Source organism: Mustela putorius, unplaced genomic scaffold, assembly GCF_011764305.1.
Source record: "Mustela putorius furo isolate JIRA1106 unplaced genomic scaffold, ASM1176430v1.1 tig00000842_pilon_pilon_pilon, whole genome shotgun sequence".
Lineage (NCBI taxonomy): Eukaryota > Metazoa > Chordata > Mammalia > Carnivora > Mustelidae > Mustela > Mustela putorius.
In genome coordinates, this window is record NW_025421493.1 from 3,187,993 (window position 1) to 3,206,504 (window position 18,512).

Here is an 18,512-nt window from a genome sequence, read left to right on the forward strand (position 1 = left end):
TATAGGCTAGTAGCAAATATTTTGTAATTATACAATGTGTAAACTTATTTTTGTTTGCTTTTTAATATCATAAATTTTATTTTGCAATATATTTTTATTGCCTGCATTATTTGCAGAGTTCTCTGAAGATAAGAACACTGTATTATTTACAATTTCATCCTTATAACCATCCAAGTTCTGAAGTATTGGTAGTTCTTAATAAATATTTATTAATAAAAATGCTATAACATTACATAATGCTTTATTGTCCTTAAAACACTACAAAAAAAAAAAGATGTACCAATAGGACAGGTGTCCAGAACATGCTCTTACATGAAAAAGGAAGTAAAAATCATATAAAAATTATATTTTGTTAAAGTGTATATACCCATGTGTGTATAGAAAGCATAGTGGAATCATATCAGCAAAAGAGAAGTTAAATAATAGTTACCTACAAGTGACAGAATTATAACTGGATGCTACTTTCTCATATTTTTGTGTATTTTCTATACTATTACTTCATAAGCTCACAAAAAGCTATTTTCTCAAATTTAAATTCAAATGGTTTGAATCACAGTTATCACAGAGCCCCCTTGATTTTGTGTATCTCTTTACTAACTCCAAATCTTTGAACTCTGGGGGCTGAGGATGTACTCGACACTGTCCAATAATTTGATTCATTTAATTCTCATGAGCCTAGTGAGTGAGATTTTACCACCCCAATTTTGCAGGTTCAAGAAACATGCTCAGAGAAGCAAAGTGACTTGTCCAGAGTTACACAACAATGATGGGGTTAAAGCCTGAATGTAGGTCCTCTCAATCCATAGCCAACAAAATTTCCCTATCTGTAATTTATAGTAATTGAATCCCAGTCAACATAAGAGCTGAAATATAGCTGCCAGTAACATTTGCAATGGACAAGACAAAGTGCGTTTTAAAAAGTAAAGCTGGCTTTGTATTTTTTAAAGTAAATTTATCTAGTACCTTTGGTAACCCAGACACTAGAAATGAAAGAAATCCAATAGCTCATCCTATGATATAGAAATGGGGTAGGGAAGGGCAACACCAAATGAAAGAAAAGAACACCGGACTTGAAATCAGAAGAAATCATTTTTAAGCTTGGTCATGCCAATGATGCTACAAAGAATCATGACCCCTCTGAGTCTGTTTTTAAATAAATAAACCAAAGGAGTAAGAACCTTAAATATTCCCTCTCCTAGCTTTATAATCCTATGGTTCTGCTTAAAAAAAATGTTGGCTAAGTCAAGTGCAAGACTGGTTCATTTTGTTTTTATAGCCCTTATTTACTATAAAGGAAGACTCGAGTTCTATAATATCCCTTCTACTCAAGCTTTATAATGCCTCCCTTATATTTACTACAAGGACATGAAGGATATAGTGGCTTGATGACTACAAAGGGAGGCAGAATGGTGTGAAGAAAAGTAAAGAAACTTTGGAATAAAAAAGAATGATTTTAAACCCCAAATCCTCAAACTTAAGCTAGTAAGTTACTGACTCTCTCTGAGCCAGTCTCCTCATCCATCAAAGGGAAATAATACAGATGAATGGATCAAGAAGATGTGGTATATATACACAATGGAATACTATGCAGCCATCAAAAGAAATGAAATCTTGCCATTTGCGACAACATGGATGGAGTGTATCATGCTTAGCGAAATAAGTCAAGCAGAGAAAGACAACTATCATATGATCTCCCTGATATGAGGAAGTGGTGATGCAACATGGAGGCTTAAGTGGGTAGGAGAAGAATCAATGAAACAAGATGGGACTGGGAGAGAGACAAACCATAAGTGACTCTTAATCTCACAAAACAAACTGAGGGTTGCTGGGGGGAGGGGGGTTGGGAGAAGGGGGGTGGGGTTATGGACATTGGGGAGGGTATGTGCTTTGGTGAGTGCTGTGAAGTGTGTAAACCTGGTGATTCACAGACCTGTACCCCTGGGGATAAAAATACATGTTTATAAAAAAATTAAAAATTAAAAAAAAGGGAAATAATATCACCTACTTCGCAGGATTTTCATAAGAATCAAAAACAATAAAATAGGAAGTTTAGTGGCTACATTTAAAAACCTCCTTTAAATGAGTGTAGAGGATAAACAAATATATAAATACATGTATACATTAAACCATAAAAAATAAAATAAAAATATCCTTTAGACTCTATTCCCATTATTTTTAACCTACCTCATAATGTGAAATCCTTTGTGATTCAAACTGTAGCACCACTCCACATACATTACAAAAGTTATCTGTATAAAGTTCAGTCTTTTCCTGTTCATTCCAAATCATATCTATGAATAAAATAAAGGGAAGTGAGACTGTATATCATATTAATGAATATTTGGAAGTATCATTTTCATTCAACTATCTTATTTCTTGTGTCACTCAAATCTGAGTGCCTATGAGACTATAGTAATAGCTCTTTGCTTATTGAGGATACAATTCAATATTAAGTAAATTTCTAATCTCTGATACAGGAAGTTAGTTGGTATGATAAGTCTAGTCAATATCATTCCAAAGGAAAAGTTATGGGGTTATTAGTAACTACATGAGCTTCATGGGATGATCTAGAGTACCCATAATGAAAGGCAGGATTAAAAAACCCAGCCTTGGACTTTTGTTTTACAAGAGATAATCCTAATAAAGCATTAAGACTGTCACTATGGCTATGTGACAGCTATGGCTCCAATGTTATCTTCTTTGTGGTTGGAACCACAGAGAAAGTTTGGTCATGGTGGGCAGACATACTCCATTGTTGTAAAAAGACTGAATACCCATCTGGCAAAACATGTCTCACATAAGCCCCTCAAAGTAAGGGTCATGTAAGAACATCTAGAAATTATGCTATAGTGTTTCTCACTGTAGTAATAACACATACTGAAACTTTCTGCATTTATGCTTGAGGTCTACAGTTCTAAGTTTCTTAATAGCTGCAATGTATTCTGCCAAAGTTCATTATCTATAAGGTATAAATCACAAAACAAACATTTTGCTCACCATTTGGCTATTTAAATGAATAAGTTGATACCACATATTCATAGAGAAATGCCAAAGATACATTAAATTGATAAACCAAGCATACTGGTAAGATTTTGAATTTCTCTTTAAAATCTTCAACTAGTAAATATTATAGTTTGTTGGCAAACTATAAATATAACTATATTCATATAACTATAACTTATATTATAAATACAACTTAACTACAAATATAACTTATTACCAAAGGAAATTTTCCATTGTAGAAGAAAAAATATAACACATCTAGTTCCCAAAAGTAACAAAAATTAATTATACACTACATAGAAAAAATATGCAAAGATATAAATTAAATTTAAAAGTGGTTAACTCTGGGAAATGGGGCTAGAAAAGGAACAAAGGGAGAAACTTAAATATTTTATTCTTTATAGTTATCTTGTTTTAATTTTTGCAAAACACATGTAAAACTTTCTATTTAAAAACTTTTAAATATATTAATTTTATATTAAGATTTATTTATTTTAGAGGGAGTGAGTGTATGAGCAGGGGGAGGGGCATAGGGAGAGGGGGAGAGAAAGAATCCTCAAGCAGACTCCCCACTGAGTGCAGAGCCCAATATAGGGGCTCAATCCCAGGACCCTGAGATCATGACCTGTGCCAAAATCAAGAGCCAACCACTTAACTGACTAAGCCACCCAGGCACATGTAAAGATTTTTATTTTAAAAATTATGTCAGATATCTTCAACTAAGCTTAATTTTCAGTATCTCTATATGCACTAAAGAGGCTTTCTTAAAAAATTGCTTGTCCAAGTTAAGAATAACTATAATTAACATCATTAATTATCAGGGCAATGCAAATCAAAACCACAATGAGTTATCACCTCACACCAGTCAGAATGGCTAAAATTAACAAATCAGGAAATGACAGATGCTGGCGAGGATGTGGAAAAAGGGGAACCCTCCTACACTGTTGGTGGGAATGCAAGCTGGTGCCACCACTCTGGAAAACAGCTTGGAGGTTCCTCAAAATGTTGAAAATAGAACTACCCTACGACCCAGCAATTGCACTACTGGGTATTTACCCTAAAGATACAAACGTAGGGATCCAAAGGGGCACATGCACCTGAATGTTTACAGCAGCAATGTCTACAACAGCCAAACTATGGAAAGAACCTAGATGTCCATTAACAGATGAATGGATAAAGAAGATGTGGTATATATACACAATGGAATACTATGCAGCCATCAAAAGAAATGAAATCTTGCCATTTGTGACGATTCGGATGGAACTAGAGTGTATCATGCTTAGCAAAATAAGTCAAGCAGAGAAAGACAACTATCATATGATCTCCCTGATATGAGGAAGTGGTGATGCAACATGGGGGCTTAAGTGGGTAGGAGAAGAATCAATGAAACAAGATGGGACTGGGAGGGAGACAGACAATAAGTGACTCTTAATCTCACAAAACAAACTGAGGGTTGCTGGGGGGAGGGGGGCTGGGAGAAGGGGGGTAGGGTTATGGACATAGGGGAGGGTATGTGCTTTGGTGAGTGATGTGAAGTGTGTAAACCTGGTGATTCAGACCTGTACCCCTGGGGATAAAAATATATGTTTATAAAAAATAAAAAATTAAAAAGGGAAAAGAAACAGCTCAAAATATGGATAAGAGTTAGGAATCAGTTGCAAGCAAGAGGTCATTGAGGCTTGAACCAGAGGATGGGCAGCAGGCACAGAAAGGAAGACATGGACATAAGAGACGTAACTATCAAAACCAAGGGGCATTAAATCCTGAGCTTAGAACTTGCTATGAATATGATAAGCTTTTAGATCTATCACATTTAAGCTTACAAAATGCTCCTGATGCAAGAAGCAGAACTTTGACCTTAAATCAAATAAATTCACCCACAATTACTTGTCAGTGGGTGTTCTTTGTGACTGTAATATAAAGAATGTGCCGATGTTCTGACTTCAGTGAATCAAAAACTAAAATATACAAAAATCTGTATTTTAACAAGAAGATACTGGAATGATGATGCAGATTAAAATGTACTTAGGAGGACTGACCCTAATTTTCTTTAAATAGCATGCTTTCCTAATCAATTCAAATATGATAAAATCTACATTCAAATTTTCAGGTACAAATCTTCATGTAAAAATTATTCTCAATCAGGGTATCACATCAAATTCACATGCAGTTTTTCCAAAATCATACATGCTGAACTAAAAATCTCTGTGGGTGGTTCAATCCAACCACAAGTGATTCTGATAATCAACCATGCTGGGAATCACTGCCCTACAGGACAGGCTCAGATCCTTACAAATAATGGCTGTGCAATATCTATTTGGTGACTAAGCTGATTGATATACAGGTTTTGTCATCTATAATACTTATCAAGCTAACCGTGCTTTAGTCTAACCTGAAATGATTTTTGGGAAAAAAAAAAAAAGAACAAAAAGGAAAGAAAAAAAGTATTCCTTGGCACGACCTCAAATCTATATAAATCTCTGGAGTTGAAGCCCAAGAATTTGTGTTGTTAAATATGGTCCCCCAGGTAATCTCTTAAACAGCCTACCTAGTGATGCCAGTTCAACTTTTCACAAAGGTAGTTCCAACCCTGGCTGCACATTGAAGTCTCCAAGTTATTTTTTTTTTAAACATACCAATACCCAGACTCCATCAAGACCAATTAACCAGAATCTCTGAGAGTGGTTCCCCATCATAGTTTCTTGCCCACACCCCGTTTCTTAAAGCTTTCCAGGTGATTTGTTGCTGAATCTCTTGAACTGAAAAATCTGTTTTCCTGGAGGGGGGCAGGTCTCAAACTTTAGCGTTCATCAGAATCACCTGGAAACTTGTTAAAAGATTAATTGATTATTGGGTCCCATTCCCAGAACTTCTTATTCGTAGTTCTGGGGTGGGGGACCAAGAACATACAGTTGTTTTTTTTTTTTTAACAAGTTCCCTGGTGATGCTCATGCATCACTGCTGAGCCTCATACTGTCTCAGAGCTTCCACTGGTCCTAGTTCTATTCCTTAAAGTCATTTTAAGTATAATCCCTCTCCTAAAATTGCAATCCTCAAATATTTTAAGAGAATCAGTACATCTTTATTCCCGCCCACCTTATCTTTTTGTGAATTGACCCCAGTTCTGTCATGTAGCATGATTTCTAGTCCTCTTACTAGTTTTCCTAAATCCCAGCCATTCATAAAGTGTAACTTAAGCACAATCACCCTTAATGGGGTCACAATAACTACAAACTAGTAAAATGAGATCATCACCTCATTTTTTATTATAATGAGAATGCAAAATATAAAATTTACTACCTTAACCATTTTTAAGTATACAGCTTAGTGTTGTGTATTCACCTTTGTTTAGAATATTTCTCTTCTATTAATATAGCCTAATTTGCCATTGTTTTGGTGGGCATATCATACTATTGGCTCATGCTAGGTTAACTTTTGACTAAAATACAACCTTCTCTTTCACCTTGAGCTAGTTAAAGTCTGCACTCCAGGACATAGTTATATGGAAAGAAATTTTTATGGATCCCTAGAAGACCCAATACACTTATATTTGTCTCATTTAAGTTCTCCTTTGTTAGATTCTACCAATAATTCTGGCCTTTCAAGATCTTTTTAGATCCTGAATTTGTAGACAGGAGGCTTGTAGAAGCTGGCTTTTTGCTGAGAACAATCATACATGATAAGGTATTGTTTTTTCAGAGGGCATCCCACACTGCCAAAATTTCTTCAAACTGCATTTCCCCTAAATTTGACATCGATGTAATGATTGCTACTTTCTAAGGTTATACCTTAAGATTGGGAAGGTCAAGCTATTTCTCCAAAGTTACATAGTTAGTAAGTGCCTAATTCTGCCCAGGGTTTCTCTGAAAGGTAGTTGCTTTTTTAATAAAGATTTTATTTACTTATTTGACAGAGAGAGAGATCACAAGTAGGCAGAGGGACAGGCAGAAAGAGATGGGCAAGCAGATTCCCCGTTGATCAGAGAGCCTGATGTGTGGCTCGATCCCAGGACCCTGAGATTATGACCTGAGCTGAAGGCAGAGGCATATTAACCACTGAGTCACCCAGGTGCCTCCCTGAGAGCTAGTTCTTAATGAATCTTGGAACACTGAAAAAAAATTAAATTAAATAAAAATAAAAGCCAAAGTCTTGAATGAGAAACTTCCTCTCTAGGTTTGGCATATATAAGAAATACATGTCCAATTCACAAGAGATGCTAAAAAATGTTCCTTTAGACCCCGCTATACCCCCATCCCCACCATTTGAGACAGGATTTTTAGACTCCCAGAAAAAAATGACCTATATAGCCAATTCTGAAAGTGGGAGAGGAAATTGGTGATATTCTCAGCCTGTCTCAGGGGGAAGACCTCGAGGACAGGCCAAATTCAGGGAATAGATGTTAATTGAGGGATCATGTGAATAAATGATGTTGGCTGTGAGGAAGATGGCTGGAACAGAAGCTAATGTTTGTTGTGGACTCACTATATGCCATGAACTAAAATAAGTGTTCTCACAAAGTAAGTGTTCTCACAAAGTAAGTGTTCTCACCGGGGCTTTGGAACTGATTCTGGTAGGAATGAATAGCTGAAGAAACTTGACAATTTGTTTCTTCCTCTTTTTCCTTTTCTTCTTTACACTCTCTTTACATCTTTTCTCTTTATATACTGGTCAGAATTTGAAACAAATGTAGTTTTTTTGGTTGGTTGTTAAATATGGCTTATAGAGATTCTTAATTCCCAAAGCAGTAAGAGTTGTAAAAAGCACTAGAATGAGAGCATGCATTAGCCTTTACCCTATTAACTAGCTATATGACTAAGAACATAACACAATCTTCCAGATACCCATTTGTAAAGTTTCTTTGTACTTGACCATATACAGGTTGATAGTTATCAATAAGAAAATGTTGTATTTTAGATACAAATACATAGAGAAGCAAAGTTTTGGTGGGGCACTTATAGAAGGATCCAAATATCTTAGCTCCTTCCAAATAATAAGTCTATCAGAAAACACAAAAGATGATTTGAAATTTTAAGCAGTTGTACATACTTTAGGGCCTAAAAATTCAAAAGGTCCCAATATTTCTTTCCCTATTCCTCTACTATCTGCATTTTCTTATCTATGCCCCAACCCTAAAATTGATTCTCTCCAAGGCATGTTTTTGCAAAAACATACACAGCACTTCTATTACTAAATATAATGTTTTGGTCATTACAGTTAGTGTCAATAATTTTTTTTTAGCAAATTAGGGTATTATTTTGGTTATAATTTAGGTATAAGTGGATCAGTTTTCTTTTCTGACAATGAATACACCAAATTCATGGCAGAGGGTCCTGTATCTTCCAATCTAATTTAGTTAGAAGTTAGGAGAGCTAGGGTTAAAAATGTAAGTAGATTACACTTTAGAATATCAAATAACAAAACAATAAATGCTGTGAAGTGTGACTTCATTCCTCATCTGCAGCAAGTAAAGTTCTTTGAACATGGGAAGATAAATATCTTCCAATGTTGCTTTAATATTCCTAGAATAGTACTTCTCAACTGTTCTTCATTCTCTGACATATATGAATTTTATATGCCCTCATAAATTTGGAAAAGAAAAAAAATAAATTTGGAAAACAGATATGGATAGGGGAGAAAGATTTTATACTCAGAATCAAAGCCCATCTTAGTGTAGCTTGATCGCAAGATCTTAGTGATATAATGGTGCACTCTCAAAGGAAGACTGGGATATACGGTCTTTGAAACACAGGAGTTTCTCATGATGATAGCACTTCTTTACATTTTACCATTAAAAAAAAAAGCAATAGGAAATAGGAAAGCACTGTCAAAAACTAGGTTCAAAATGGAAAGAGAACTAAGGCTGATAATGGAGTTACAGCTTAAAGGATATGGAACAGATGAAATAAAACCAATGTTTAATGTATACTCCTGTTTAAATTCAGAATATTAAGAGAGTAAAATAGCTTTGTAATGCTGTCCACTGTGGTCACAATAAACAGTACAGTTCCTCAGGTTGTCAACTGTTAACATACTAAGAATATCTTTTAAATATTTTATTTTCCAGAAATCAGATACACCAGAAAATTCTTTAGGTTGGAGAAATATGGTCATATAGCAAAACTCTGACCTGCCAGTACAGAGTTCCAGTTTGGGACAATGAAAAATTTCTGGAGATGGATAGTGGTGAAGGTTGCCTAACAACAGGGATGTATTTAATGCCACTGAGTTGCACACTTAAAAATGCTTAAAATGGCAGTTTTGCATTATGTATATCTGGCCACAATAAGAAATGTAATAAAATACTGAAAAAAGTTAAAATAAAAGACAAAAGCACCTTCTCCTCCCTCAACCACAGCATGAAGGGCAGGCAGTTGCCCTGCAGTCAACCTATCACTCAGAGGAAAATGCATGAGCAAGTAATAAACCTTTGTTTTTCTGTTATCACCTAAGTGATCCTCTCTTGAATAACAATTATGAGTTAATTAATTAATTTTCATAAGGGTTATTTTAAATGAAAGAGTGGTTTTGTGACAAACCATAAATGGGATCTGATATGAAAGTTCAAGTATCTGGCAATCCTACAATTTGATTATATTTTTGTATGGTGTTAGCCTTTGGTGAGAGAAAGAATCAACTAATTTTCTATTGATGAAAGTGTTTAGTCTTTTTTAAAATTTTACTTACTTTTCAGAGAGAGAGGGAGAGCACAGGCAGGGGGACTGGCAGGCAGAGGAAGAAGCAGGCTCTCCACTGAGCAAGAAACCCAACGTGGTACTCAACTGGAGGATCCTGGGATCATGACCTGAACCGAAGGCAGACACTTAACTGACTGAGCCACCCAGGTCTCCCAAGTGTTTAGTCTCCTTATTTCTTTCCTACAGGAATGTTTACATGATTTGAGAAAACAAAATTTTCGTAAAAATTTGGAATGGGCCAAAAAAACTATGACCTACAGCAGTGGGTAGTAAGAAAAATAAGCTTTTGAGTTGGTCAAATAGATTCAAATCCTATCTCTACTTCTAACTATATATCCTTGAGCAAATTGTTTAACCACTCTGAGCCAGTATTTTTTTTTTAATCTAAAAAGTACAGAAACACAATGTCTCTCCCAGGACATGGTGATTATTAAATGAAACAAAATTAAAAAAAATGTTTAACACACATAATCACTTGATAAAGTATGCTTGTTTACTAATTCAGTAGCTCAAGGTTTTACTTAACATTATATATAATAACTTAATTTCAGGGGTGCCTGGGTGGCTCAGTCCTTAAGTGTCTGCCCTTGGGTCGGGTCCTGATCTCAGGGTTTGGGATCCAGCTCCACATCCGGCTCCCTGCTTGGCCGGAAGCCTGCTTTCACTCTCCCACTCCCCCTGCTTGTGTTCCTGCTCTTGCTCGCTTTCTCTCTCTGTGAAATAAATGAAGAACATCTTTACAATAACTTTATTTCAGATCAGAGTAATTTTAGAGATCATCTAGTCCAACGTTTCTGAATCTTAGCACTATTGTCACTTAGGCCCACATAATTCATTGTTGTGAGGGGCTATTCTATGCATGGTAAGACATTTAACAGCATCCATCCCCAGCCTCTACCAAGTAGAAGTTGGTAGCACTCCCCAGCTGTGACAAACAAAAATATCTCCAGACATTGACACATGTCCCTTATGCAGCAAAATTGGTTCTAGTTTATAACTGATTTAGTCTACTGTTCTCATTTCAAAGTAAGGAAGCTAAAAAGCCCAAAGAGGTCATAGGAAACAAAGGATTGGGGAAGTTGAATTACATGATTCCAGACTCAGGTGGATTTGGACTATGAAAAAGTTTCAGAAGTCTGAGAAGAGGCATTAGTAACAGCTGAGGGATGTTTTTAAATAAGTGAAATACAAATATAAGTACCAATAATTAACATCCTGTGGATTAGAATCTCTTATGTTGGTACAAAAGTATTCAATTCAGCTTGTTATCTGCCGTTGATGATACAAAAAGCACAGAGGATTCACTTCCAGAAACTCATTTTTAGAGAACTTTGTTGGATTGTATCTACTCCGAATAATTGCATTATTATGCTAAAGTAAAATACCCTTAGCTTCTGTATCCAAAAATGCAAATAAGTGTGAAATCCAAATTATCCTATTTGAAACTTTCTTATAATACTATTAGACAACACCAGATAATTTAGGATGTAATAGATTTTTGTGATAAAAGAAAAATATTTATGGCCATGAGTCAGAAAAAAAATAATGAATCTATGCCTACAATTTGGTCCACTCTCACTAATGAAATTAAAAAACATACAGGATCTGGGGTGCCTGTGTGGCTCAGTCAGTTAAGTGTCTGACTCTTGATTTTGGCTCAGATCATGATCTGACAGTCCTGAGATCGAACCCTGTGTTGGGCTCTACACTGGGTGGGAAGCCTCCTTAAGATTCTCTCTCCCTTTTAACCAACACCCCTCCCCAAGTGCCAGGCACCATGGCTGCAGGCTCTCTCTCTCTCTCTCTCTCTCAAAAACAAACAAACCAAAACAAACAAACAAAAAAAAACCCAAACAAACAAACAAACAAAAAATCCATACAGGATCTCCGAGGAAAGGAAGATTGTAACATCCTTCAGTTTTAAGTATAAGAACTTTCTCTGTTCACTCCAATGAAATGTTCTTTGGTTATCTTGGTAAGTTTAAGCTTATTCAAATTAGATGATTCTATATATAAATGGCTACAATTAAAAAAGGAATCTTACTTGCATTTGTTGCATGACAATTAGATTTAGTTGTACAAAACACTAAATTTCTTCCTCAAGACAACCCATCAGATGTGTTTGGCAATAACTAGCTATTAACTGCTTTAATGCTTTGTTGAAGTGGGAATTTCACAGTCCAACTGATCTTGCAAAAAAACCCAGCATCATAAAAAATGTCTTTGCATCCTATTTTAATAAAGTGACAAGAATGGAGCAAAGCTCAGAAGAATTGTCTGCAATAATATAAATATAAATTTTACTATTAGTCTCAGATGTAGTCAGGTATTAATGAACCAGAGAAATCATCATTTTAATTCTGCAAAGAGCTTATGTGCTTTTTCTCCATGATTACACCTTTTGAGACAGCCTCCCTCAAACATTTTGTCTTAAAACGATTTTTTAATAGCTGATTTGACCTTTACAATTTTTTAATACCATCATATATAGAAAGATAAACAGGGCTCAACACTAAGTTAAAGTGGAAAATGGAACATGTTAACCTTGCCAAGGTGTTTTAACTCTTCCCCCCCCCTAAATGTCACAACCCACTTAAGGAGTCTTCAGAAAGATTATTTGTGCCAAAAATGCAGATTTGTACCTGGGAGCATTATGAACAGTTATAATGTTATCTAGTATCCTTACTTTCTCAGTTTATAAGATTAGTACTTGACCCATAAATTTGTCAAGTTTAGCTATTTTACATAGATTGTTACATTAAAAACATAATGAAGGCTTTCCTATAGCATATTAAGAATTACAAAATACAACGTAATTAAAGAAATAACTGGGAGTACTAGTTACATGTTCAGTATTAACTCTGTCTTTATTTAAACTAAGTCCCTGACCTTCATAATTATTAGCACTTTGTGGCTCATTATCTCTGGAATCCTGCCTGTTTGTAAAGTTATAAAATGAATTCAAGTCCTGTGTATATTTACTTGATCCTATGACAACTACTTGGTGTCAGCACAGTACCATGCCATTCATTCCAACAGGTTAGTAAATGTGAATGGATCTCCAAGACTAGTTTCAGGTGGAAAAGAATCAAAGTTCATACCCTAACAGATATGTGATGAATACAGGAGGCGACATGCTTAGTATTATCATATATTGACACCTAATTAAGGACAGGGGGTCAAAAACGAATAAGTGGTCATTAACCTCGCTCCAGACAGCCCCACCCTGCCAAATGTAAAGAATTAAAAATTAATTCTAACAGTTTGCTAATTATTCCTTTTTTAGATACTACATTTATAATATAATGTGTTTTAGTGTGCCTGTAGTATGTAAGACACCATGGGCAGAATACAGATTTATAATAAACAATGGGGCAGTTTAAGATAGTTTAAGAGTTTGACAAGTGTTATTTAAAATTGTATTTTTCCCAGTTATTTATTTATTCATTTTATAATTTTACTATCAAGCACTACTATTGAGCTCCTTAATATAGCCATGTCTAATCCACCTATATCCTCATCACTTAGCGTAGTGCCTGGCACACACACACATACAGTGTTAAATAAACGATTCCTGAATAAATGAAGGAAAGGCCATTAACTAGGTTTTCTTATGGTGCACTTGAAACTTTACTGAATAATATGGAGACAAAGGTAATTGTTGGGTAATTGCTATGCAAACGGATTATTAACTAAATAAAAAGCCAGCATGTCCTCCAATCTAAAACACAACCCACTTAAAAAATTATTTTTCTTAAAAGGAAGAGGTAAATAAAAGGGATTTGTTTTCATTTTGATTTTTACTATGATTACATTGGGACATCAACACTGGGTGAAAGTTCATTTTTGAGCCATTAAACATTTTTGAAAATGTTTTTTAACACTTTCAAAATTGAATGAAATTGAATGAATTGAATGAATTGAATGAAAAATGAAGTGTCCTGGGGCACCTGGGTGGCTCAGTGGGTTAAGCTGATGCCTTCTGCTCAGGTCATGATCTCAGGGTCCTGGGATGGAGTTCCGCATCAGGCTCTCTGCTCAGCAGGGAGCCTGCTTTCCTCTCTCTCTCTCTCTCTGCCTGCCTCGCTGCCTACTTGTGATCTCTGTCAAATAAATAAATAAAATCTTAAAAAAAAAAAAAGAAAAATGAAGTGTCCTATAAAATCTCGTGACTCCTCTTACTACGAATTCTGGGTAGGTATGTGTTTTGTCAGATGCCCATTTACTTGGCATTTCTTTTGTTTTGTTTTTATTACCCAATTTCCCATTTGTAACATTGAAAGCTTTTCATCTCCTCTGCTTGGCAATTTCTAATCTCCACTAACATTTGCTCATTATCAACCCCAAGAAAGATGTTGGTTATAGTTGAAAATAGTTTAGCAAACTCCTGATCAAACCACTTTTAATGGATCTATCTGAAGTGGACCTATAATAACTGGAATCCTGACAATTCTTTGTCACTGTTTAGACCAATTTCCTAACGAAGGCTCAAAAAACAAACAAGCAAAAGATACACCATTAAGCAACATTTTTCTTTCTTCTCCTTTACGTATTATTGTACTACTGGCAACCATTTATAGTCTCTATAAATACCTAAACAAAAATATTTTTGAGACCTAACAATGTCTTCGATAGTGTACTGTATCACATATTTATCTTTTGTTAAGTGGAAAGATAAGAGTTTTGGTTTGGAGTGAAACATTAATGAAGGATATTTACCTAAAATGAAATGGTAAGAGGTAACTTTTAGGTAGCAATTATATTTGGTTTTTCACATCCTAGTAAATGGTCTCAACACTAACAACACGATTTCATTACTCACTGAATGTCAAATGGGAACTATGGCCAAAGTTTCTCAGGGCTTATGAATTACTGTCCTACTGCACAGCCATGGAAATGCCATCGAGAGTATCTGCAAAATCATGGTTCATATTTTCAGATCTGAAATCAACCTTGGAGTCTGGCTGGTCTAAAACCTCTATTCCAGAAATTTCAAAACCCAAATTCAGGAAGTTCATGATCTGTTCAGGGTCACAAAATCTAGTATATGAACAACAGAATTTAAGTTCACTGCACCACTTACCTATGCTAGAGCTCTCATTTTGCCAGCTAGTAATAGTATTTACAGGGTATTGCTGCTACTTTATGAATTTCTATCTCTTAAAGCCATCAAAATATACATAAATACAAAGATACTATAATCAAGCCAGTCACAAAGGCAGGCAAAAAGCCATTTGCTCCGTGAGATATCCATGAGATACTGGAATACTGGAGATACTGTGGAAAGGCCATGACAGCCAGATTGAACTGTGATCTCAACCACCTCTAAAAATTGTTCTTTCCTTCTTTCTAGTTATACATAGTTTGGTATAAAAACAAAAAAAAATCCAGATTTCATATTTTTATCCTGAAACAACTGTACAAATCCAGACTGACTAAAGACACTACAGTCTTTCAACAGTTGCCTTCAATAAGAGAGTTAATAAATAAAAAGACATCACCATTATCACAGTGTATTTCTGACTTCCATATTAAGTAAGTGGCATTTATGTAATGTGCCTGTGACCAATATTATAAAGGATTTTTTTTTACTGCTTTGCCATTCCTCCAAAGTGAAAGGTGTGAAAGGTTATGAAATAGCACAGAGAGATGTACCACTTTAGACCAAATCATTTTTATGGGGTAATTTTAATGGGGTGTCCTCCAAAGAAAAAGGAACTTAAGTTATTCTACTTCATTTTGTTGTCCACATCTTTCACTTTGGAGGCCAGTTAGCAACACAAGGTAACACACAAATACTGGAAATTAATTACGAAATTGACGATGGCTAAATGCTTTACTGAGCTCTTCTATAGTGGAATCGGTCTCAATAATCTAAGACGCATTTTCAAGCACTGTTTTAAAACACATTTCAATGGCAAAATTTACAGTTTGCTATTAGTAATCTGTTTACTAGTATATAGTATTTTGTGTTAACTAGAAACCACTTATTACTGAAATCGCCAAGAAATCTTTTTATGTTAGGAGTAGTATGTGTTGGCACGTACAACAGCACTTATTAAAATCAAAATCATCTCAGAGATGGGCCCCTAAACCTCGCTCTACAAGGTCACACTCTCAAATAGCCAAAGAAAACTCTCCAAAGTGATTTCTGAAACCTGTGCTTTTACCACACTACTCCTTTATTCTTTTCTTAGTTCAACGCCCTCCACCAGACCCTATGATCCTAAAATCTAATAGCTCCTATTTTAAAGCTCAAGTATACACTCTAACCTTCCCAGATTCCTAACCTCCTTTCTCTTTAAATACCCTACTCCAAGTTTCTACACTGCAGGACGAATTTCACCAAATGGGGTTTCCTCCCTCTTACTTATTTCTTCGGCCTTTAAAAAAAATCTCTGCCCCCTTTCTCCATCAGTCCTCCTTCCCTTTTCCTGACCGTCCAGTTCCACAGCACTTCTGCCTTGCCTCCTCTCTCTCTCTCTTTTTTTTTTAACCAAACCGCACCTCAGCTTCGTAGACCATACTGAGGCACCCTCGCTGGGAGAAAAACTATGTGGTATTTCTCTTCCCTTCAAACTCCTGCCTTGTGAATACCTGCAGCTCCTTTTCCTGGGGATCCCCTTCATCCTTTGTGGGGGCGAAGTAGGGAAGCCCCTCTCTGCTTCGGTCCGTCTTGCACACTCGGGGCTACTACGGCAGGGCGGGGCGGGGCGAGCTTGGCCTTTACTGCGCCACAGCAGGTGGGGGGTGGGGCGATGGCTAACCGCGCCCAGTCCGATCTCGGACAGGCTGAAGAGAGGCAGCGAAGGAGATGGGGCCGCTCCCACAGCCCAGGACGGGAACTCACCTTCTCTGAGGCGAGGGCGGGTGTCTACTTTAAAACTACTGCCCCCCCTCCCCGCCGCCGCCATAGTGGAGCCGCCAAAGCCGCCGCCGCCGTCGCCACAGCCACCGGCAGGCGGGCTGGCAGAGGTGGAGGTGGCGGAGGAGGCAGGCACAATCACTGCCGCCGCCACCGCCGCCGCCGCGCAGGCGGAGGAGGAGGAGGAGAAGGCGGCAGAGACGGTAGCTTCCTGAGGGGAAGACTCTGCCGCCAGCGGCGTAACTGTGCTCGGCGCCGCCGCCATCGCAGCGACGCGCGGACAATTGCACTTGCGCCTCACTCCCGTTAAGCTCTTTTAGCCCCGCCTTCCGTTTAGCCCCTCCCCCTTCACCCCTCTTTTCCACGCTTCAGCTCGAGCCTCGTTCTCGCTCCTTCTCCCCACCAATAGGAACTCTTTAGACCCGCGGGCTGCTCCTCCCCCTTCCCCACCGCCGGGCGTCACCCGTTTCCCTTTGGAGGGGAAGCGATGATGGCCAAGGGCAAAGGGCAAAAAGCGCGGGATGTAAAAGCACGTGGGCCTCACACAATGAGGCCTCTTCCTTTGGAGGAGCTGATCTAAAACTAATTTAAGGTTTAAAATACGTCTGGAAACCAACCGATTTCACCTCCAAAATATGTCTTTCTTGCAGCCCTCAGTACAGAGAACAGAAATAAACAGAATATTTGGTCATGACATTTTCGTCTTGGGGCCGTAAATGACAATTATCGATCCATCTGCCCTTTTAAATTATGGTAAAAACCTGTGAATCTGGTACCCAACCAAAAAGCTGGAATATTACTGATAATTTAAAACTTCTCAACATTTTCCGCCAACTGCCATCCTAAAGAAACCAGTATCTTGATTTACATTTACTATTTCCATGCTCTTGTTACGTATATTTTTATTACATACATATATGCCTAAACAATGTTTTTTACTTTTCAAATTCAGAACATTTTGTATCTTTTTCTAAGTAGCATTTTGGGACGTTTTTCTTTTGCTAAACATTTTGTTTCTAAGATTCACTTATGTAGCTGTAGCTTATTCACTTTTAATGCTGTATAATATCCCATTCATTTCCCTATTGATGGATATGTGTCCTGGTGCTTGTGTGCAAAAGTTTCTCTTGGGTATTCTCCCTTCCAGTTTTATTTCCATTACCCTATTTCAAGTCACCATCTCTTGTCAGAACTATGGCTTCTATCTTACTGGTCTCCTTTCCTCTGATTTCAATTCCTTCATGGCTCCCACCTCACCACTCTTACTTTATGATTCTGCAATATTAATTATAGATTCCTATGAATACTGTCATTTCATTATGCAATGTTGTATATATTGTTCCTTCTTCCTGAAATGCACTTTCCCCACATTAAGCACATGTCTCATGAGCCCTTATACACTCCTTGAAACCCAGATAATACATTCCTCCAGTAACCTGTTCTGTCACTTAGACTTAATCCCACCCTCCTCTGTGCTGCCCCTATATCCTGTGCATATTTGTATTATGCTCCTTTTTTCTCCATAGCCTGGGAACATTCTGATACAAGAGACAGTTTGTTTTATTTTTGAATACTTGTGCTCCAGCACAGTAGAGTCCTAGAGTCAAGGTCTTGAACCAGTGGTTCCTAAGGCTATGTCCCTAAATCCCTAGGTCTGTCCCACAGAAATGTTTTATTTAACTCTAAAGTTGTTTATTACTTCCTTGTCAATGTTTGAAAGGGTCATTTCATGCCAAGAAAAAGTTTCCTAAAAGCATTTGAAAATTTGGCAGTATTGACTGCATTTCAGATTAGCAAATCTGAAGACTTGGAATACTGGGCTCTCAGGAATATGTCTTTGCTGTTTTGTGGTTCGGTAACTTACCCACAATTATCTGAGGTACTGAATGGTTTCTCTAATTTTCTATCCTGTCTTTCTGGAAGTTAGTGCAATGTTTACTTATCAAAGC

At 36.9% G+C, this 18,512-nt stretch overlaps 1 protein-coding gene across 7 annotated transcripts in view; it reads right to left on the reverse strand.

The window, feature by feature from the left end:
- The window catches only part of ZMAT1 (zinc finger matrin-type 1), a 35,784-nt gene extending 18,896 nt beyond the window's left edge, over positions 1-16,888 (reverse strand). For 3 of the 7 annotated variants that reach the window (XM_004777125.3, XM_004777122.3, XM_004777121.3), the window contains exons 1-2: positions 16,549-16,888; positions 2,185-2,291 (exon numbers count right to left, since the gene is read on the reverse strand). In XM_004777125.3, the coding sequence (XP_004777182.3) occupies positions 2,185-2,291; positions 16,549-16,828 (387 nt within the window). In that variant the 5' untranslated portion in view covers positions 16,829-16,888. The other 4 variants (XM_013048190.2, XM_004777126.3, XM_004777124.2 and 1 more) reach the window with 3 other exon arrangements.
- Positions 16,889-18,512: the final 1,624 nt, after the last annotated feature.